General features: G+C 42.1%; 1 protein-coding gene across 1 annotated transcript; it reads left to right on the top strand.

Moving 5' to 3' along the window:
* The first annotated feature begins 7,165 nt into the window (after nucleotides 1-7,165).
* LOC136419005 (uncharacterized) lies at nucleotides 7,166-12,547 on the top strand. The gene is made up of 2 exons (XM_066405198.1): nucleotides 7,166-11,276; nucleotides 11,937-12,547. The coding sequence occupies exons 1-2, from the start codon at nucleotides 7,166-7,168 to the stop codon at nucleotides 12,545-12,547; spliced, it is 4,722 nt and encodes a 1,573-aa protein (XP_066261295.1).
* Nucleotides 12,548-24,620: the final 12,073 nt, after the last annotated feature.

Here is a 24,620-nt window from a genome sequence, read left to right on the forward strand (position 1 = left end):
AATTTCAGAGATAGAAGTAGACATACGTCAAATATACCGGGTAAGTATTAAAAGTTTGCACGCTCCGCGCTCGGAAATTTCTGGTCCGATTCGGCCGAGTGACCACTCAAAATGTTCCTCTAGACTAGCTCTATGCAACGGTGGGATCAGTCGTGGGACTATTTTGATGAATTCCTGAGAAAAAAATCAACAAACGTCAAATAAGCCGGGTAAATATTAAAAGTTTGCACGCTCCGCGCTCGGAAATTTCTGGTCCGATTCGGCCGAGTGACCACTCAAAATGTTCCTCTAGACAAGCTCTATCCAACGGTGGGATCAGTCGTGGGACTATTTTGATGAATTTCAGAGATAGAAGTAGACATACGTCAAATATACCGGGTAATTATTAAAATTTGCACGCTCCGCGCTCGGAAATTTCTGGTCCGATTCGGCCGTGTGACCACTCAAAATGTTCCTCTAGACTAACTCTATCCAACGGTGGGATCAGTCGTGGGACTATTTTGATGAATTTCAGAGATAGAAGTAGACATACGTCAAATATACCGGGTAATTATTAAAATTTGCACGCTCCGCGCTCGGAAATTTCTGGTCCGATTCGGCCGTGTGACCACTCAAAATGTTCCTCTAGACAAGCTCTATCCAACGGTGGGATCAGTCGTGGGACTATTTTGATGAATTCCAGAGATAGGAGTAGACATACGTCAAATAAACAGGGTAAATATTAAAAGTTTGCACGCTCCGCGCTCGGAAATTGCTGGTCCGATTCGGCCGTGTGACCACTCAAAATGTTCCTCTAGACAAGCTCTATCCAACGGTGGGATCAGTCGTCGGACTATTTTGATGAATTCCTGAGAAGAAAATTCACACACGTCAAATAAACCGGGTAATTATCAATAGTTTGCAAGCTCCGCGCTCGGAAATTTCTGGTCCGATTCGGCCGAGTGACCACTCAAAATGTTCCTCTAGACAAGCTCTATCCAACGGTGGGATCAGTCGTCGGACTATTTTGATGAATTCCAGAGATAGGAGTAGACATACGTCAAATAAACAGGGTAAATATTAAAAGTTTGCACGCTCCGCGCTCGGAAATTTCTGGTCCGATTCGGCCGTGTGACCACTCAAAATGTTCCTCTAGACAAGCTCTATCCAACGGTGGGATCAGTCGTGGGACTATTTTGATGAATTCCTGAGAAAAAAATTCACACACGTCAAATAAACCGGGTAAATATTAAAAGTTTGCACGCTCCGCGCTCGGAAATTTCTGGTTCGATTCGGCCGTGTGACCACTCAAAATGTTCCTCTAGGCTAGCTCTATCCAACGGTGGGATCAGTCGTCGGACTATTTTGATGACTTCCAGAGATAGGAGTAGACATACGTAAAATAAACAGGGTAAATATTAAAAGTTTGCACGCTCCGCGCTCGGAAATTCCCGGTCCGATTCGGCCGTGTGACCACTCAAAATGTTCCTCTAGACAAGCTCTATCCAACGGTGGGATCAGTCGTCGGACTATTTTGATGAATTTCAGAGATAGAAGTAGACATACGTCAAATATACCGGGTAAGTATTAAAAGTTTGCACGCTCCGCGCTCGGAAATTTCTGGTCCGATTCGGCCGAGTGACCACTCAAAATGTTCCTCTAGACAAGCTCTATCCAACGGTGGGATCAGTCGTCGGACTATTTTGATGAATTTCAGAGATAGAAGTAGACATACGTCAAATATACCGGGTAATTATTAAAATTTGCACGCTCCGCGCTCGGAAATTTCTGGTCCGATTCGGTCGTGTAACCACTCAAAATGTTCCTCTAGACTAGCTCTATCCAACGGTTGCATCAGTCGTGGGACTATTTTGATGAATTCCTGAGAAAAAAATCAACAAACGGCAAATAAACCAGTTAATTATCAATAGTTTGCAAGCTCCGCGCTAGGAAATTTCTGGTCCGATTCGGCCGTGTGACCACTCAAAATGTTCCTCTAGACTAGCTCTATCCAACGGTGGGATCAGTCGTCGGACTATTTTGATGAATTCCAGCGATAGGAGTAGACATACGTAAAATAAACAGGGTAAATATTAAAAGTTTGCACGCTCCGCGCTCGGAAATTTCTGGTCCGATTCGGCCGAGTGACCACTCAAAATGTTCCTCTAGACAAGGTCTATCCAACGGTGGGATCAGTCGTCGGACTATTTTGATGAATTCCAGAGATAGGAGTAGACATAGGTCAAACAAACCGGGTAAATATTAAAAGTTTGCACGCTCCGCACTCGGAAATTTCTGGTCCGATTCGGCCGGGTGAAAACTCAAAATGTTCCTCTAGACAAGCTCTATCCAACGGTGGGATCAGTCGTGGGACTATTTTGATGAATTTCTGAGAAAAAAATCAACAAACGTCAAATAAACCGGGTAAATATTAAAAGTTTGCACGCTCCGCACTCGGAAATTTCTGGTCCGATTCAGCCGTGTGACCACTCAAAATGTTCCTCTAGACAAGCTCTACCCAACGGTGGCATCAGTCGTGGGACTATTTTGATGAATTACTGAGAAAAAAATTCACACACGTCAAATAAACCGGGTAATTATCAAAAGTTTGCACGCTCCGCGTTCGGAAATTTCTGGTCCGATTCGGCCGAGTGACCACTCAAAATGTTCCTCAAGACAAGCTCTATCCAACGGTTGCATCAGTCGTGGGACTATTTTGATGAATTTCAGAGATAGAAGTAGACATACGTCAAATATACCGGGTAATTATTAAAATTTGCACGCTCCGCGCTCGGAAATTTCTGGTCCGATTCGGCCGTGTAACCACTCAAAATGTTCCTCTAGACTAGCTCTATCCAACGGTTGCATCAGTCGTGGGACTATTTTGATGAATTCCTGAGAAAAAAATCAACAAACGGCAAATAAACCAGTTAATTATCAATAGTTTGCACGCTCCGCGCTAGGAAATTTCTGGTCCGATTCGGCCGTGTGACCACTCAAAATGTTCCTCTAGACTAGCTCTATCCAACGGTGGGATCAGTCGTGGGACTATTTTGATGAATTCCTGAGAAAAAAATCAACAAACGTCAAATAAACCGGGTAATTATTAAAAGTTTGCAAGCTCCGCGCTCGGAAATTTCTGGTCCGATTCGGCCGTGTGACCACTCAAAATGTTCCTCTAGACTAGCTCTATCCAACGGTGGGATCAGTCGTGGGACTATTTTGATGAATTCCTGAGAAAAAAATCAACAAACGTCAAATAAACCGGGTAATTATCAAAAGTTTGCACGCTCCGCGCTAGGAAATTTCTGGTCCGATTCGGCCGTGTGACCACTCAAAATGTTCCTCTAGACTAGCTCTATCCAACGGTGGGATCAGTCGTCGGACTATTTTGATGAATTCCAGCGATAGGAGTAGACATACGTAAAATAAACAGGGTAAATATTAAAAGTTTGCACGCTCCGCGCTCGGAAATTTCTGGTCCGATTCGGCCGAGTGACCACTCAAAATGTTCCTCTAGACAAGGTCTATCCAACGGTGGGATCAGTCGTCGGACTATTTTGATGAATTCCAGAGATAGGAGTAGACATAGGTCAAATAAACCGGGTAAATATTAAAAGTTTGCACGCTCCGCGCTCGGAAATTTCTGGTCCGATTCGGCCGAGTGACCACTCAAAATGTTCCTCTAGACAAGGTCTATCCAACGGTGGGATCAGTCGTCGGACTATTTTGATGAATTCCAGAGATAGGAGTAGACATAGGTCAAATAAACCGGGTAAATATTAAAAGTTTGCACGCTCCGCACTCGGAAATTTCTGGTCCGATTCGGCCGGGTGAAAACTCAAAATGTTCCTCTAGACAAGCTCTATCCAACGTTGGGATCAGTCGTGGGACTATTTTGATGAATTCCTGAGAAAAAAATCAACAAACGGCAAATAAACCAGTTAATTATCAATAGTTTGCACGCTCCGCGCTCGGAAATTTCTGGTCCGATTCGGCCGAGTGACCACTCAAAATGTTCCTCTAGACTAGCTCTATCCAACGTTGGGATCAGTCGTGGGACTATTTTGATGAATTCCTGAGAAAAAAATCAACAAACGGCAAATAAACCAGTTAATTATCAATAGTTTGCACGCTCCGCGCTCGGAAATTTCTGGTCCGATTCGGCCGAGTGACCACTCAAAATGTTCCTCTAGACAAGGTCTATCCAACGGTGGGATCAGTCGTCGGACTATTTTGATGAATTCCAGAGATAGGAGTAGACATAGGTCAAATAAACCGGGTAAATATTAAAAGTTTGCACGCTCCGCGCTCGGAAATTTCTGGTCCGATTCGGCCGAGTGACCACTCAAAATGTTCCTCTAGACAAGGTCTATCCAACGGTGGGATCAGTCGTCGGACTATTTTGATGAATTCCAGAGATAGGAGTAGACATATGTCAAATAAACCGGGTAAATATTAAAAGTTTGCACGATACGCGCTCGGAAATTTCAGGTCCGATTCGGCCGAGTGACCACTCAAAATGTTTCTATAGACTAGCTCTATCCAACGGTGGGATCAGTCGTGGGACTATTTTGATTATTTCCTGAGATAGAAGTAGACACACGTCAAATAATCCGGGTAAATATTAAAAGTTTGCACGATCCGCGCTCGGAAATTTCTGGTCCGATTCGGCCGAGTGACCACTCAAAATGTTTCTATAGACTAGCTCTATCCAACGGTGGGATCAGTCGTGGGACTATTTTGATTATTTCCTGAGATAGAAGTAGACACACGTCAAATAATCCGGGTAAATATTAAAAGTTTGCACGATCCGCGCTCGGAAATTTCTGGTCCGATTCGGCCGTGTGACCACTCAAAATGTTCCTCTAGACTAGCTCTATCCAACGGTGGGATCAGTCGTGGGACTATTTTGATGAATTCCTGAGAAAAATATCAACAAACGTCAAATAAACCGGGTAAATATTAAAAGTTTGCACGCTCCGCGCTCGGAAATTTCTGGTCCGATTCGGCCGTGTGACCACTCAAAATGTTCCTCTAGACAAGCTCTATACAACGGTGGGATCAGTCGTCGGACTATATTGATGAATTCCTGAGATAAAAGTAGACATACGTCAAATATATCGGGTAATTATTAAAAGTTTGCAAGCTCCGCGCTCGGAAATTTCTGGTCCGATTCGGCCGTGTGACCACTCAAAATGTTCCTCTATTCAAGCTCTATCCAACGGTGGGATCAGTCGTGGGACTATTTTGATGAATTCCTGAGATAGAAGTAGACACACGTCAAATAAACCGGGTAAATATTAAAAGTTTGCACGCTCCGCACTCGGAAATTTCTGGTCCGATTCGGCCGGGTGAAAACTCAAAATGTTCCTCTAGACAAGCTCTATCCAACGGTGGGATCAGTCGTGGGACTATTTTGATGAATTCCTGAGATAGAAGTAGACACACGTCAAATAAACCGGGTAAATATTAAAAGTTTGCACGCTCCGCACTCGGAAATTTCTGGTCCGATTCGGCCGTGTGACCACTCAAAATGTTCCTCTAGACAAGCTCTACCCAACGGTGGCATCAGTCGTGGGACTATTTTGATGAATTACTGAGAAAAAAATTCACACACGTCAAATAAACCGGGTAATTATCAAAAGTTTGCACGCTCCGCGTTCGGAAATTTCTGGCCCGATTCGGCCGAGTGACCACTCAAAATGTTCCTCAAGACAAGCTCTATCCAACGGTGGGATCAGTCGTCGGACTATATTGATGAATTCCTGAGATAGAAGTAGACATACGTCAAATATACCGGGTAATTATTAGAAGTTTGCACGCTCCGCGCTCGGAAATTTCTGTTCCCATTCGGCCGAGTGACCACTCAAAATGTTCCTCTAGACAAGCTCTATCCAACGGTGGGATCAGTTGTGGGACTATTTTGATGAATTCCTGAGAAAAAAATTCACACACTGTTAGGGCTTGTGTAGGGGACAGAATTCCCGATAATTAATTTAATGTATTAGTTCGATAAGTTGTATTCTTCATAAGCCTAGTATTAAATGTGTGACTAGTATGTAAGAAATCCGTGTGCTACGCCTATGGACATTACTCGTTTCTCTTGCCACTTTGTCCGTATGACCAGATGTTGATTCGCATTTTGTTTGATCTTAGACTAACTGTGTAATAAAACTCCTCGCCGACCTTTTGTGCGTACTAGAATTTAGACACGTTCTCGATGCTGGTCATAAACGCCCTCCAATAAAACCCAATTATATTGTTAAAGTTAGGCAAGTCACAAGGACAAATCTAGAAGAAGCGCCGATGATGACCTCTTAGTTTCTGGTACGCCTATGTACGGTTACCATTAACTTTAGTATTTAAGATTTTGCAAGAAGAAAAATCTCTCTCTTCTTGTGCGTCTCCGTCGACTCTTAACTCCGTACTTTGCACGTTACTCGTACGCGATTACTTTACTCACGGTTCCTATACACGGTTAATTAGTACACTAGTTAACTTGTCACGAAAAGTTGTTATTTCTTTGTTAAATTACTCGAAATTGTTGGTGAACAATAAACCTTCGTTACCGTTAAAAAGGGTTTTTGTTTTCTTCATTTGCACGAACACGGTGTCTCTGAGACCGCGAACTCAGGGTGGTCCTTCGCAAGCATCCAGTCCATTGCTTACTAGACGTATCAAGAATTAGGCCATGTCTAATCAACATCTTGGTACCACGATTCACGAATAAACAGTTTGGTCCTTCGAGACGGATTATACATTTTTGGTCCTACGAGCCGGATCAACATTTTTGGTCCTTCGAACCGGATATCACAGGACTGGATCAGAACCTGTGGAACATAGGACATCGAAAGCGGAACGGTGGATCCCAAGGAGAGCAAGAAACAATCCCGGTGAGTCATTTCCTTTTTATCACGATTTTTCCTCTTTGAATTTGCATAACCTCATAATCCCGATTCCCATTTGATACCTTAAATGGTCGTTAGTTGTATGAGATTGATACGACTTATTTACTTTGGTTTATGCTCGATTTATGCACATTAAAGAAGTCGAAACTAGTTAATTTCTCCAGTAGTACTTCTGTTTGAATCGCGTAAATTGATTTATTTTAACGCCACGTTATCAATAGTAATTAAAAATGACCACTAGAGCTCAAAAAGAAAAAATTTCAAAACGATCCGAAATGGAACTAGGCTCAGCAGAGTCTCTTAGCGAGAACGATGAATTTCGAGAACTTTTGCACGCTCGCAGAATTTTAACTAAACGTTTATCCCGTTTTGAACAGTACCTTCGTGATAACAGAGACATTCAAGAAACAGTTCAATTAGAAATCCGCCTCAAAAACGTGGAAGAGGACTATAATCAGTTCGATAAAGTACAATCTCGTCTAGAATTTTTAAGCTTAAACGAAGAAGAACAACGGATTGAAATCGAATCAGCCTACTTTAATTTAATTTCAGAATTAAAGCAGTTAATAAATTCAATTAGCAAAAATCAAAATAGTACTAATACTCATTTAGGAAAACAAAATTCACCAAGAGGTCTGGGAAAATTACCAGATTTAAGCTTACGTTCATTTTATGGCAATTATGAAACTTGGTTCAGTTTCAAAAACATATTTGATTCCTTAGTCCATAGCAGAACCGACTTGAGTGAAACAGAAAAATTGTTATATCTAAAATTATGTTGTAAAGGCGATGCGCTAAATCTCATAGACTCTCTCGACATAACTCCCGATAATTATACAATCGCTTTAAATCTGTTACAAAAAAGATACGAGAATAAAAAGGCAGTTATTAACATTCACGCTAAAGGTTTAGTTCTTAATTTACCAAACGCGAATAAAGGATCATCTGTAAATATTAGAAAATTAATAGATGCAGTTCAGCAACATAAATCATCATTAGGAAAATTAAAATTACCCGTGGATCAATGGGATGTTTTGTTGATACCGATAATATTAAACAAACTGGATGATAGTACTAATCAGGAGTGGGAGCGGAAACAATGTAATACTGAATTGCCGACTGTTGATCAATTAATGGAATTTTTAACCGAAAAATGTCGTTCGTTGGAAGCGGTTCGCGGCTTCTCAACCGTACATTCAAATAAACATGATAGGGATAGAATGCAAAACAAAGGCCACGAGAAAAGAAACGAATCACATCAGTTTAAGAATTATTCGTATTCTTTGACCGAAAAAATCAATAAGTGTTACATCTGTACTGAAAATCATTTCATTCATCAATGTCCTCGTTTTATCCAATTATCAGTGTCGGACAAATATAACGAAATTCGAAGACATAAATTGTGTAGCAACTGTTTACGTCCAGGGCATCTGAAACAGGAATGTAGATCAAGAGGATGCAAAAAATGCAACCAAAAACATAATAGCACGTTACATATAGAGAAACGTTCAGGAAGTGAACATGTTCAAAATTCTAGCAACAGCAGCACTAATGAACCTTCCTCATCATCAACTGAACATGAATCATCGATCAGTTCTCCATCTAATCCTTCGGCTCACGATGTATTGAGAAGGTATGGAGAATCCAAACAATCTACAGTTTTAACAATCGGCCAAAGTAACGCGGTCACGTACGATACGGAAAACAATCCTTTGGCATTATCATCGTTAGGTATTGATAAAAATCAAGTACTACTATCTACGGCTACCATTCTCATCTCAGACAGAAAAGGAAATTGGCATAAATGCAATGCCTTACTCGATTGCGGAAGCCAGTCAAATTTAATGACAGAAAACTTCTGCAGAAAGTTAAACTTAAGTCCCCAAAAAATTGACCTTTCATTATCAGGTATCAGTCAAATTGTCACAAAGATTAATCAGCGAGTGCACACGAAAATAAAATCCAGGTTCAACGAATATGAATCTAACATAGCATTTTTGGTTTTGCCCATTCTTACCGAAAATCTACCCTCATTTAGATTTCCTAGTTCGGTACTTCAAATTCCAACAAATATCAATCTAGCTGATGAGAAATTTAATGAACCAAAACAAATTGATGTTTTATTAGGGGTAGACATATTTTATAATCTGTTAGGTTCGGGTAAACTTAAATTAGGAAAGGGATTGCCAATGTTACAAGAAACCTCTTTAGGCTGGGTAATATCGGGCAATTTAATATGCAGAGAATCTCAAAGTCGGAAAGAAGTATGTAACCTTGCGACTAGTATTTCAAATAAAACATTAAATGACTCGTTGACGAAATTCTGGCAGATTGAAGAGTTTGAAAATGTTAAATTCCTATCTAAAGAAGAAAATTATTGTGAGGAATATTTTAGTCAAACTACAACCCGCGACATGGACAACAGTTTTGTCGTAAGGTATCCGTTCAATAATCAAACAGATTTTAGTCTCGGTGACTCCAAATCGAATGCCCTAAAACGGTTAAAAAATGTAGAGAAAAGGTTAGAAAAGGACAAGGACCTCAAGAAGCAGTACGTAGAATTTATGACGGAATATGAGAACTTAGGCCACATGACGCTTCAAGGGCCCATTGAAAGGGACATCTCTATTCCAAACAATTCTTATTTTTTACCCCACAGTGCGGTACTAAAGAATTCTATTACCACGAAGTATCGCGTCGTTTTTGATGCAAGCTGCAAGACAAGTTCAGGAATTTCCCTGAATGACACGCTTTTGGTAGGACCAGTAGTACAAGATGACTTGTACTCAATTTTGATACGTCTAAGACTTCGCAAAATTGTTTTGAGCGCGGACATCAAAATGATGTACCGATGTATAAAAATTCATGAGGAAGAACGGAACTTCCAAAAGATACTATGGCGAGCAAATCTTAATGATCCGATTAATGTGTATAAACTCAACACGGTAACGTATGGCACATCGAGTGCACCCTTTCAAGCCACACGTTGCTTGATAGAATTGGCCGAGCGCAACAAAGACAGGTATCCACGAACAGCAGAAATAATTAAACGTTCGTTCTACATGGATGATTTGTTGGTTAGCATTGATTCGGAAACAGATGCATTGCAAATTTATAGGGAACTAGACGATATTTTAAGTCAAGCTAATTTTAAATTGAGAAAATGGTCGTTCAACAGTAGCATAGTTTTAAATAGTATCCTACAAGCAAACAGTAACGAAAATCACGACAATTTAATTCTACCTCATGAAGATAAGCATCTAAAAACTCTTGGAATTAGCTGGGATCCTAAACAAGATACTCTGAAATACTCAGTTAATATTAAATACGAGCCATCCCGTGTTACCAAAAGGACTATTCTTTCGAAAATTTCGCAGATCTTTGACCCGCTTGGGTTGATCGGTCCCGCATTAACTAGGGCCAAGTTAATCATTCAAGCTCTATGGAAATTACATATCGGTTGGGATCAAGCGGTCCCGAATGACCTAAGACAGATTTGGGAGGAATTCTCGAATGAACTGGAGTGCCTCAATGAATACAAGATCGATAGGCTTGTAATTCCAACAAAGACGGCCCATATAAGATTGTACGGATTTTCTGATAGCTCCGAAAAGGCTTACGGAGCCTGTATTTACGTGGCCTCGGAGGATGAGTCAGGTAGTCGCGAATTACGACTGTTGACAGGAAAATCAAGGGTAGCTCCAGCTAAAAAATTGACCTTGCCTCGACTTGAGCTTCTAGCGGCCCACCTTTTAGCCAAACTAATGAATACGGTAAGACAAATTTTAGACATACAAATATCAGACGTACGATACTTCACGGATTCTAGTATTGTTTTGGCATGGTTGAAAATTGATCCTGCTCACCTTAAGACCTTTGTTGCCAATCGAGTGGCAAAAATTAATGAATTGACCAAGATAACGGAGTGGGCTCACGTGCCAAGCAAGGCCAACCCTGCAGATGTAATATCGAGAGGATTGAGCCCAAGGGAATTGCTGGGATGTGATCTTTGGTTTCACGGTCCCGAATTTTTAAAGAAAAACACATCAAGGACGGAAGCGAACTTAGATAGCCATGAGGTTCCCGTCGATGTCTTGCCCGAATTAAAAAATAATCATACCACAGTATATAAAACAACGAGTGTAAATAGCAACAACTACGGACTTAACATTTTTGATAGATTTTCTACCTTCTTCAAACTGCACAGAGTAGTAGGTTACATATGCAGACTTAAAAATCGATGCCGCAAAGTGATGAATAAGTCAACAGCCTTGACAGTTGAAGAATTAAACGAGTCACTGCTTTTATTAGTAAAATTGGTTCAACGGGATAGCTTCGAAAAGGAAATTTCCGACTTATCCAAAAGTAAAAAACTCCCAAGCGAAAGTAAAATTTTGAATCTAAACCCATTTCTCGATTCAGAAGGAATACTTCGAGTCGGGGGACGTTTAATAAATTCACAATTTAATTTTGAACAACAACACCCTATTATATTACCGTATAAACATAAATTCACTGACTTGATAATACAGAATGAGCATATGAAACATCTCCACGCGGGAGTTCAAAACTTGCTTTCGATAATTCGCCTCAGATTTTGGATAATAAACGGAAAAAATGCAGTTAAACGTAACCTTAGTAGATGTATAAGATGTTTTAGAGTAAAACCGAAACCTTCGAAATTTTTAATGGGTTCCCTTCCGACCGCAAGGGTACCGCCTTCACGACCTTTTTCAAATTGCGGAATCGATTATGCAGGGCCTATACTCATAAAGGAGGGTACGCTGCGTAGAGCCAAATCCGTAAAAACTTACATATGCATTTTTGTTTGTTTTGCCACGCGTGCAGTACATATCGAACTGGTTAAAGATCTTTCGACCGATAGCTTTTTGAATGCTTTGGAAAGGTTCTGTTCCAGACGAGGAAAACCAACAAACATACATTCAGACAATGGTTCTAACTTTGTAGGGGCCAATAATTATTTTATCGAACTCTATAACTTAATAAATAATGAATCACACATTAACGCCACAACTACATTTTTAGCCAATCATTTGATAAAGTGGCATTTCATACCCGCGCGTAGTGCCCATATGGGAGGATTGTGGGAGGCGGCGGTGAAATCGACTAAGTTTCATCTTCGCCGCGTCTTAGGTGAATCATCTCTAACATACGAAGAGATGTACACCCTATTAGTAAAAATCGAAGCTTGTCTCAACTCGCGACCACTAATGCCAATCTCAAACGACATAAACGACTATGCACCCTCAACTCCCGCGCATTTCCTTATTGGTGACTCGTTGGCAAGTTTACCACAACCCGACTACCAGAACGCCGTTATCTCTCGCTTATCTCATTACGAACGACTTCAACAACTCCAGCAGCATTTTTGGAATAGTTGGTCCAGAGACTATTTGACAAATTTGCAAACTCGATGTAAATGGAAGAACACTGTAGATAAAACCATAGATATTGGAGCATTAGTTTTACTGGTGGAACACAATACTGCCCCACTGCGCTGGATTTTAGCTCGAGTTGTCGAACTCCACGAAGGAAAGGATCATGTGATACGTGTAGTGTCAGTGCGCTTACCCAGTGGAACTATATCGCGAAGATCATTGTCGAAAATATGCCCATTGCCCATGAATAACAAATAACTCTTTGTAAATAATTTAAAAGGTAACGACCTTTTAACGGGGCCGGCATGTTAGGGCTTGTGTAGGGGACAGAATTCCCGATAATTAATTTAATGTATTAGTTCGATAAGTTGTATTCTTCATAAGCCTAGTATTAAATGTGTGACTAGTATGTAAGAAATCCGTGTGCTACGCCTATGGACATTACTCGTTTCTCTTGCCACTTTGTCCGTATGACCAGATGTTGATTCGCATTTTGTTTGATCTTAGACTAACTGTGTAATAAAACTCCTCGCCGACCTTTTGTGCGTACTAGAATTTAGACACGTTCTCGATGCTGGTCATAAACGCCCTCCAATAAAACCCAATTATATTGTTAAAGTTAGGCAAGTCACAAGGACAAATCTAGAAGAAGCGCCGATGATGACCTCTTAGTTTCTGGTACGCCTATGTACGGTTACCATTAACTTTAGTATTTAAGATTTTGCAAGAAGAAAAATCTCTCTCTTCTTGTGCGTCTCCGTCGACTCTTAACTCCGTACTTTGCACGTTACTCGTACGCGATTACTTTACTCACGGTTCCTATACACGGTTAATTAGTACACTAGTTAACTTGTCACGAAAAGTTGTTATTTCTTTGTTAAATTACTCGAAATTGTTGGTGAACAATAAACCTTCGTTACCGTTAAAAAGGGTTTTTGTTTTCTTCATTTGCACGAACACGGTGTCTCTGAGACCGCGAACTCAGGGTGGTCCTTCGCAAGCATCCAGTCCATTGCTTACTAGACGTATCAAGAATTAGGCCATGTCTAATCAACATCTTGGTACCACGATTCACGAATAAACAGTTTGGTCCTTCGAGACGGATTATACATTTTTGGTCCTTCGAGCCGGATTAAACACACACGTCAAATAAACCGGGTAATTATCAAAAGTTTGCACGCTCCGCGCTCGGAAATTTCTGTTCCCATTCGGCCGAGTGACCACTCAAAATGTTCCTCTAGACAAGCTCTATCCAACGGTGGGATCAGTCGTTGGACTATTTTGATGAATTCCTGAGAAAAAAATTCACACACGTCAAATAAACCGGGTAATTATCAAAAGTTTGCACGCTCCGCGTTCGGAATTTTCTGGTTCGATTCGGCCGAGTGACCACTCAAAATGTTCCTCTAGACTAGCTCTATCCAACGGTGGGATCAGTCGTGGGACTATTTTGATGAATTTCAGAGATAGAAGTAGACATACGTCAAATATACCGGGTAATTATTAAAATTTGCACGCTCCGCGCTCGGAAATTTCTGGTCCGATTCGGCCGTGTAACCACTCAAAATGTTCCTCTAGACTAGCTCTATCCAACGGTTGCATCAGTCGTGGGACTATTTTGATGAATTCCTGAGAAAAAAATCAACAAACGGCAAATAAACCAGTTAATTATCAATAGTTTGCACGCTCCGCGCTAGGAAATTTCTGGTCCGATTCGGCCGTGTGACCACTCAAAATGTTCCTCTAGACTAGCTCTATCCAACGGTGGGATCAGTCGTGGGACTATTTTGATGAATTCCTGAGAAAAAAATCAACAAACGTCAAATAAACCGGGTAATTATTAAAAGTTTGCAAGCTCCGCGCTCGGAAATTTCTGGTCCGATTCGGCCGTGTGACCACTCAAAATGTTCCTCTAGACTAGCTCTATCCAACGGTGGGATCAGTCGTGGGACTATTTTGATGAATTCCTGAGAAAAAAATCAACAAACGTCAAATAAACCGGGTAATTATCAAAAGTTTGCACGCTCCGCGCTAGGAAATTTCTGGTCCGATTCGGCCGTGTGACCACTCAAAATGTTCCTCTAGACTAGCTCTATCCAACGGTGGGATCAGTCGTCGGACTATTTTGATGAATTCCAGCGATAGGAGTAGACATACGTAAAATAAACAGGGTAAATATTAAAAGTTTGCACGCTCCGCGCTCGGAAATTTCTGGTCCGATTCGGCCGAGTGACCACTCAAAATGTTCCTCTAGACAAGGTCTATCCAACGGTGGGATCAGTCGTCGGACTATTTTGATGAATTCCAGAGATAGGAGTAGACATAGGTCAAATAAACCGGGTAAATATTAAAAGTTTGCACGCTCCGCGCTCGGAAATTTCTGGTCCGATTCGGCCGAGTGACCACTCAAAATGTTCCTCTAGACAAGGTCTATCCAACGGTGGGATCAGTCGTCGGACTATTTTGATGAATTCCAGAGATAGGAGTAGACATAGGTCAAATAAACCGGGTAAATATTAAAAGTTTGCACGCTCCGCACTCGGAAATTTCTGGTCCGATTCGGCCGGGTGAAAACTCAAAATGTTCCTCTAGACAAGCTCTATCCAACGTTGGGATCAGTCGTGGGACTATTTTGATGAATTCCTGAGAAAAAAATCAACAAACGGCAAATAAACCAGTTAATTATCAATAGTTTGCACGCTCCGCGCTCGGAAATTTCTGGTCCGATTCGGCCGAGTGACCACTCAAAATGTTCCTCTAGACTAGCTCTATCCAACGTTGGGATCAGTCGTGGGACTATTTTGATGAATTCCTGAGAAAAAAATCAACAAACGGCAAATAAACCAGTTAATTATCAATAGTTTGCACGCTCCGCGCTCGGAAATTTCTGGTCCGATTCGGCCGAGTGACCACTCAAAATGTTCCTCTAGACAAGGTCTATCCAACGGTGGGATCAGTCGTCGGACTATTTTGATGAATTCCAGAGATAGGAGTAGACATAGGTCAAATAAACCGGGTAAATATTAAAAGTTTGCACGCTCCGCGCTCGGAAATTTCTGGTCCGATTCGGCCGAGTGACCACTCAAAATGTTCCTCTAGACAAGGTCTATCCAACGGTGGGATCAGTCGTCGGACTATTTTGATGAATTCCAGAGATAGGAGTAGACATATGTCAAATAAACCGGGTAAATATTAAAAGTTTGCACGATACGCGCTCGGAAATTTCAGGTCCGATTCGGCCGAGTGACCACTCAAAATTTTTCTATAGACTAGCTCTATCCAACGGTGGGATCAGTCGTGGGACTATTTTGATTATTTCCTGAGATAGAAGTAGACACACGTCAAATAATCCGGGTAAATATTAAAAGTTTGCACGATCCGCGCTCGGAAATTTCTGGTCCGATTCGGCCGAGTGACCACTCAAAATGTTTCTATAGACTAGCTCTATCCAACGGTGGGATCAGTCGTGGGACTATTTTGATTATTTCCTGAGATAGAAGTAGACACACGTCAAATAATCCGGGTAAATATTAAAAGTTTGCACGATCCGCGCTCGGAAATTTCTGGTCCGATTCGGCCGTGTGACCACTCAAAATGTTCCTCTAGACTAGCTCTATCCAACGGTGGGATCAGTCGTGGGACTATTTTGATGAATTCCTGAGAAAAATATCAACAAACGTCAAATAAACCGGGTAAATATTAAAAGTTTGCACGCTCCGCGCTCGGAAATTTCTGGTCCGATTCGGCCGTGTGACCACTCAAAATGTTCCTCTAGACAAGCTCTATACAACGGTGGGATCAGTCGTCGGACTATATTGATGAATTCCTGAGATAAAAGTAGACATACGTCAAATATATCGGGTAATTATTAAAAGTTTGCAAGCTCCGCGCTCGGAAATTTCTGGTCCGATTCGGCCGTGTGACCACTCAAAATGTTCCTCTATTCAAGCTCTATCCAACGGTGGGATCAGTCGTGGGACTATTTTGATGAATTCCTGAGATAGAAGTAGACACACGTCAAATAAACCGGGTAAATATTAAAAGTTTGCACGCTCCGCACTCGGAAATTTCTGGTCCGATTCGGCCGGGTGAAAACTCAAAATGTTCCTCTAGACAAGCTCTATCCAACGGTGGGATCAGTCGTGGGACTATTTTGATGAATTCCTGAGATAGAAGTAGACACACGTCAAATAAACCGGGTAAATATTAAAAGTTTGCACGCTCCGCACTCGGAAATTTCTGGTCCGATTCGGCCGTGTGACCACTCAAAATGTTCCTCTAGACAAGCTCTACCCAACGGTGGCATCAGTCGTGGGACTATTTTGATGAATTACTGAGAAAAAAATTCACACACGTCAAATAAACCGGGTAATTATCAAAAGTTTGCACGCTCCGCGTTCGGAAATTTCTGGCCCGATTCGGCCGAGTGACCACTCAAAATGTTCCTCAAGACAAGCTCTATCCAACGGTGGGATCAGTTGTGGGACTATTTTGATGAATTCCTGAGAAAAAAATTCACACACGTCAAATAAACCGGGTAATTATCAAAAGTTTGCACGCTCCGCGCTCGGAAATTTCTGTTCCCATTCGGCCGAGTGACCACTCAAAATGTTCCTCTAGACAAGCTCTATCCAACGGTGGGATCAGTCGTTGGACTATTTTGATGAATTCCTGAGAAAAAAATTCACACACGTCAAATAAACCGGGTAATTATCAAAAGTTTGCACGCTCCGCGTTCGGAATTTTCTGGTTCGATTCGGCCGAGTGACCACTCAAAATGTTCCTCTAGACTAGCTCTATCCAACGGTGGGATCAGTCGTGGGACTATTTTGATTATTTCCTGAGATAGAAGTAGACACACGTCAAATAATCCGGGTAAATATTAAAAGTTTGCACGCTCCGCGCTCGGAAATTTCTGGTCCGATTCGGCCGTGTGACCACTCAAAATGTTCCTCTAGACAAGCTCTATACAACGGTGGGATCAGTCGTCGGACTATATTGATGAATTCCTGAGATAAAAGTAGACATACGTCAAATATATCGGGTAATTATTAAAAGTTTGCAAGCTCCGCGCTCGGAAATTTCTGGTCCGATTCGGCCGTGTGACCACTCAAAATGTTCCTCTATTCAAGCTCTATCCAACGGTGGGATCAGTCGTGGGACTATTTTGATGAATTCCTGAGAAAAAAATCAACAAACGGCAAATAAACCCGTTAATTATCAATAGTTTGCACGCTCCGCGCTAGGAAATTTCTGGTCCGATTCGGCCGTGTGACCACTCAAAATGTTCCTCTAGACTAGCTCTATCCAACGGTGGGATCAGTCGTCGGACTATTTTGATGAATTCCAGAGATAGGAGTAGACATAGGTCAAATAAACCGGGTAAATATTAAAAGTTTGCACGCTCCGCACTCGGAAATTTCTGGTCCGATTCGGCCGGGTGAAAACTCAAAATGTTCCTCTAGACAAGCTCTATCCAACGGTGGGATCAGTCGTGGGACTATTTTGATGAATTTCTGAGAAAAAAATCAACAAACGTGAAATAAACCGGGTAATTATCAAAAGTTTGCACGCTCCGCGCTCGGAAATTTCTGGTCTAATTCGGCCGTGTGACCACTCAAAATGTTCCTCTGGACTAGCTCTATCCAAAGGTGGGATCAGTCGTGGGACTATTTTGATGAATTCCTGAGATAGAAGTAGACACACGTCAAATAAACCGGGTAAATATTAAAAGTTTGCACGCTCCGCACTCGGAAATTTCTGGTCCGATTCGGCCGTGTGACCACTCAAAATGTTCCTCTAGACAAGCTCTACCCAACGGTGGCATCAGTCGTGGGACTATTTTGATGAATTACTGAGAAAAAAATTCACACACGTCAAATAAACCGGGTAATTATCAAAAGTTTGCACGCTCCGCGTTCGGAAATTTCTGGCCCGATTCGGCCGAGTGACCACTCAAAATGTTCCTCAAGACAAGCTCTATCCAACGGTGGGATCAGTCGTCGGACTATATTGATGAATTCCTGGGATAGAAGTAGACATACGTCAAATATACCGGGTAATTATTAGAAGTTTGCACGCTCCGCGCTCGGAAATTTCTGTTCCCATTCGGCCGAGTGACCACTCAAAATGTTCCTCTAGACAAGCTCTATCCAACGGTGGGATCAGTTGTGGGACTATTTTGATGAATTCCTGAGAAAAAAATTCACACACGTCAAATAAACCGGGTAATTATCAAAAGTTTGCACGCTCCGCGCTCGGAAATTTCTGTTCCCATTCGGCCGAGTGACCACTCAAAATGTTCCTCTAGACAAGCTCTATCCAACGGTGGGATCAGTCGTTGGACTATTTTGATGAATTCCTGAGAAAAAAATTCACACACGTCAAATAAACCGGGTAATTATCAAAAGTTTGCACGCTCCGCGTTCGGAATTTTCTGGTTCGATTCGGCCGAGTGACCACTCAAAATGTTCCTCTAGACTAGCTCTATCCAACGGTGGGATCAGTCGTGGGATTATTTTGATGAATTCCTGAGAAAAAAATCAACAAACGTCAAATAAACCGGGTAAATATTAAAAGTTTGCACGCTCCGCGCTCGGAAATTTCTGGTCCGATTCGGCCGTGTGACCACTCAAAATGTTCCTCTAGACTAGCTCTATCCAACGGTGGGATCAGTCGTGGGACTATTTTGATGAATTCCTGAGAAAAAAATCAACAAACGTCAAATAAACCGGGAAAATATTAAAAGTTTGCACGCTCCGCGCTCGGAAATTTCTGGTCCGATTCGGCCGTGTGACCACTCAAAATGTTCCTCTAGACAAGCTCTATCCAACGGTGGGATCAGTCGTGGGACTATTTTGATTATTTCCTGAGATAGAAGTAGACACACGTCAAATAATCCGGGTAAATATTAAAAGGTTGCACGATCTGCGCTCGGAAATTTCTGGTCCGATTCGGCCGAGTGACCACTCAAAATGTTTCTATAGACTAGCTCTATCCAACGGTGGGATCAGTCGTGGGACTATTTTGATTATTTCCTGAGATAGAAGTAGACACACGTCAAATAATCCGGGTAAATATTAAAAGTTTGCACGATCCGCGCTCGGAAATTTCTGGTCCGATTCGGCCGTGTGACCACTCAAAATGTTCCTCTAGACTAGCTCTATCCAACGGTGGGATCAGTCGTGGGACTATTTTGATGAATTCCTGAGAAAAATATCAACAAACGTCAAATAAACCGGGTAAATATTAAAAGTTTGCACGCTCCGCGCTCGGAAATTTCTGGTCCGATTCGGCCGTGTGACCACTCAAAATGTTCCTCTAGACTAGCTCTATCCAACGGTGGGATCAGTCGTGGGACTATTTTGATGAATTCCTGAGATAGAAGTAGACATACGTCAAATATACCGGGTAATTATTAAAAGTTTGCACGCTCCGCGCTCGGAAATTTCTGGTCCGATTCGGCCGTGTAACCACTCAAAATGTTCCTCTAGACTAGCTCTATCCAACGGTTGCATCAGTCGTGGGACTATTTTGATGAATTCCTGAGAAAAAAATCAACAAACGTCAAATAAATCGGGTAAATATTAAAAGTTTGCACGCTCCGCGCTCGGAAATTTCTGGTCCGATTCGGCCGTGTGACCACTCAAAATGTTCCTCTAGACAAGCTCTATACAACGGTGGGATCAGTCGTCGGACTATATTGATGAATTCCTGAGATAAAAGTAGACATACGTCAAATATATCGGGTAATTATTAAAAGTTTGCAAGCTCCGCGCTCGGAAATTTCTGGTCCGATTCGGCCGTGTGACCACTAAAAATGTTCCTCTATTCAAGCTCTATCCAACGGTGGGATCAGTCGTGGGACTATTTTGATGAATTCCTGAGAAAAAAATCAACAAACGGCAAATAAACCCGTTAATTATCAATAGTTTGCACGCTCCGCGCTAGGAAATTTCTGGTCCGATTCGGCCGTGTGACCACTCAAAATGTTCCTCTAGACTAGCTCTATCCAACGGTGGGATCAGTCGTGGGACTATTTTGATGAATTCCTGAGATAGGAGTAGACATACGTAAAATAAACAGGGTAAATATTAAAAGTTTGCACGCTCCGCGCTAGGAAATTTCTGGTCCGATTCGGCCGTGTGACCACTCAAAATGTTCCTCTAGACTAGCTCTATCCAACGGTGGGATCAGTCGTGGGACTATTTTGATGAATTCCTGAGAAAAAAATCAACAAACGTCAAATAAACCGGGTAATTATTAAAAGTTTGCAAGCTCCGCGCTCGGAAATTTCTGGTCCGATTCGGCCGTGTGACCACTCAAAATGTTCCTCTAGACTAGCTCTATCCAACGGTGGGATCAGTCGTGGGACTATTTTGATGAATTCCTGAGAAAAAAATCAACAAACGTCAAATAAACCGGGTAAATATTAAAAGTTTGCACCCTCCGCGCTCGGAAATTTCTGGTCCGATTCGGCCGAGTGACCACTCAAAATGTTCCTCTAGACTAGCTCTATCCAACGGTGGGATCAGTCGTGGGACTATTTTGATGAATTCCTGAGAAAAAAATCAACAAACGTCAAATAAACCGGGTAAATATTAAAAGTTTGCACCCTCCGCGCTCGGAAATTTCTGGTCCGATTCGGCCGAGTGACCACTCAAAATGTTCCTCTAGACAAGCTCTATCCAACGGTGGGATCAGTCGTCGGACTATTTTGATGAATTTCAGAGATAGAAGTAGACATACGTCAAATATACCGGGTAATTATTAAAATTTGCACGCTCCGCGCTCGGAAATTTCTGTTCCCATTCGGCCGAGTGACCACTCAAAATGTTCCTCTAGACAAACTCTATCCAACGGTGGGATCAGTCGTCGGACTATATTGATGAATTCCTGAGATAGAAGTAGACACACGTCAAATAAACCGGGTAATTATCAATAGTTTGCACGCTCCGCGCTCGGAAATTTCTGTTCCCATTCGGCCGAGTGACCACTCAAAATGTTCCTCTAGACAAGCTCTATCCAACGGTGGGATCAGTCGTTGGACTATTTTGATGAATTCCTGAGAAAAAAATTCAAACACGTCAAATAAACCGGGTAATTATCAAAAGTTTGCACGCTCCGCGTTCGGAAATTTCTGGTTCGATTCGGCCGAGTGACCACTCAAAATGTTCCTCAAGACAAGCTCTATCCAACGGTGGGATCAGTCGTGGGACTATTTTGATGAATTCCTGAGATAGAAGTAGACACACGTCAAATAAACCGGGTAAATATTAAAAGTTTGCACGCTCCGCGTTCGGAAATTTCTGGTTCGATTCGGCCGAGTGACCACTCAAAATGTTCCTCAAGACAAGCTCTATCCAAAGGTGGGATCAGTCGTCGGACTATATTGATGAATTCCTGAGATAGAAGTAGACATACGTCAAATATACCGGGTAATTATTAGAAGTTTGCACGCTCCGCGATCGGAAATTTCTGTTCCCATTCGGCCGAGTGACCACTCAAAATGTTCCTCTAGACAAGCTCTATCCAACGGTGGGATCAGTTGTGGGACTATTTTGATGAATTCCTGAGAAAAAAATTCACACACGTCAAATAAACCGGGTAATTATCAAAAGTTTGCACGCTCCGCGCTCGGAAATTTCTGTTCCCATTCGGCCGAGTGACCACTCAAAATGTTCCTCTAGACAAGCTCTATCCAACGGTGGGATCAGTCGTTGGACTATTTTGATGAATTCCTGAGAAAAAAATTCACACACGTCAAATAAACCGGGTAATTATCAAAAGTTTGCACGCTCCGCGTTCGGAATTTTCTGGTTCGATTCGGCCGAGTGACCACTCAAAATGTTCCTCTAGACTAGCTCTATCCAACGGTGGGATCAGTCGTGGGATTATTTTGATGAATTCCTGAGAAAAAAATCAACAAACGTCAAATAAACCGGGTAAATATTAAAAGTTTGCACGCTCCGCGCTCGGAAATTTCTGGTCCGATTCGGCCGTGTGACCACTCAAAATGTTCCTCTAGACTAGCTCTATCCAACGGTGGGATCAGTCGTGGGACTATTTTGATGAATTCCTGAGAAAAAAATCAACAAACGTCAAATAAACCGGGAAAATATTAAAAGTTTGCACGCTCCGCGCTCGGAAATTTCTGGTCCGATTCGGCCGTGTGACCACTCAAAATGTTCCTCTAGACAAGCTCTATCCAACGGTGGGATCAGTCGTGGGACTATTTTGATTATTTCCTGAGATAGAAGTAGACACACGTCAAATAATCCGGGTAAATATTAAAAGTTTGCACGATCCGCGCTCGGAAATTTCTGGTCCGATTCGGCCGAGTGACCACTCAAAATGTTTCTATAGACTAGCTCTATCCAACGGTGGGATCAGTCGTGGACTATTTTGATTATTTCCTGAGATAGAAGTAGACACACGTCAAATAATCCGGGTAAATATTAAAAGTTTGCACGATCCGCGCTCGGAAATTTCTGGTCCGATTCGGCCGTGTGACCACTCAAAATGTTCCTCTAGACTAGCTCTATCCAACGGTGGGATCAGTCGTGGGACTATTTTGATGAATTCCTGAGAAAAAAATCAACAAACGTCAAATAAACCGGGTAATTATCAAAAGTTTGCACGCTCCGCGCTCGGAAATTTCTGGTCTAATTCGGCCGTGTGACCACTCAAAATGTTCCTCTGGACTAGCTCTATCCAAAGGTGGGATCAGTCGTGGGACTATTTTGATGAATTCCTGAGATAGAAGTAGACACACGTCAAATAAACCGGGTAAATATTAAAAGTTTGCACGCTCCGCACTCGGAAATTTCTGGTCCGATTCGGCCGTGTGACCACTCAAAATGTTCCTCTAGACAAGCTCTACCCAACGGTGGCATCAGTCGTGGGACTATTTTGATGAATTACTGAGAAAAAAATTCACACACGTCAAATAAACCGGGTAATTATCAAAAGTTTGCACGCTCCGCGTTCGGAAATTTCTGGTCCGATTCGGCCGAGTGACCACTCAAAATGTTCCTCAAGACTAGCTCTATCCAACGGTTGCATCAGTCGTGGGACTATTTTGATGAATTCCTGAGAAAAAAATCAACAAACGTCAAATAAACCAGTTAATTATCAATAGTTTGCACGCTCCGCGCTCGGAAATTTCTGGTCCGATTCGGCAGTGTGACCACTCAAAATGTTCCTCTAGACTAGCTCTATCCAACGGTGGGATCAGTCGTCGGACTATATTGATGAATTCCTGAGATAGAAGTAGACATACGTCAAATATACCGGGTAATTATTAGAAGTTTGCACGATCCGCCCTCGGAAATTTCTGGTTCGATTCGGCCGAGTGACCACTCAAAATGTTCCTCAAGACAAGCTCTATCCAAAGGTGGGATCAGTCGTCGGACTATATTGATGAATTCCTGAGATAGAAGTAGACATACGTCAAATATACCGGGTAATTATTAGAAGTTTGCACGCTCCGCGATCGGAAATTTCTGTTCCCATTCGGCCGAGTGACCACTCAAAATGTTCCTCTAGACAAGCTCTATCCAACGGTGGGATCAGTTGTGGGACTATTTTGATGAATTCCTGAGAAAAAAATTCACACACGTCAAATAAACCGGGTAATTATCAAAAGTTTGCACGCTCCGCGCTCGGAAATTTCTGTTCCCATTCGGCCGAGTGACCACTCAAAATGTTCCTCTAGACAAGCTCTATCCAACGGTGGGATCAGTCGTTGGACTATTTTGATGAATTCCTGAGAAAAAAATTCACACACGTCAAATAAACCGGGTAATTATCAAAAGTTTGCACGCTCCGCGTTCGGAATTTTCTGGTTCGATTCGGCCGAGTGACCACTCAAAATGTTCCTCTAGACTAGCTCTATCCAACGGTGGGATCAGTCGTGGGATTATTTTGATGAATTCCTGAGAAAAAAATCAACAAACGTCAAATAAACCGGGTAAATATTAAAAGTTTGCACGCTCCGCGCTCGGAAATTTCTGGTCCGATTCGGCCGTGTGACCACTCAAAATGTTCCTCTAGACTAGCTCTATCCAACGGTGGGATCAGTCGTGGACTATTTTGATTATTTCCTGAGATAGAAGTAGACACACGTCAAATAATCCGGGTAAATATTAAAAGTTTGCACGATCCGCGCTCGGAAATTTCTGGTCCGATTCGGCCGTGTGACCACTCAAAATGTTCCTCTAGACTAGCTCTATCCAACGGTGGGATCAGTCGTGGGACTATTTTGATGAATTCCTGAGAAAAAAATCAACAAACGTCAAATAAACCGGGTAATTATCAAAAGTTTGCACGC

The sequence above is a fragment of the Euwallacea similis genome, unplaced genomic scaffold (assembly GCF_039881205.1).
Source record: "Euwallacea similis isolate ESF13 unplaced genomic scaffold, ESF131.1 scaffold_56, whole genome shotgun sequence".
NCBI lineage: Eukaryota > Metazoa > Arthropoda > Insecta > Coleoptera > Curculionidae > Euwallacea > Euwallacea similis.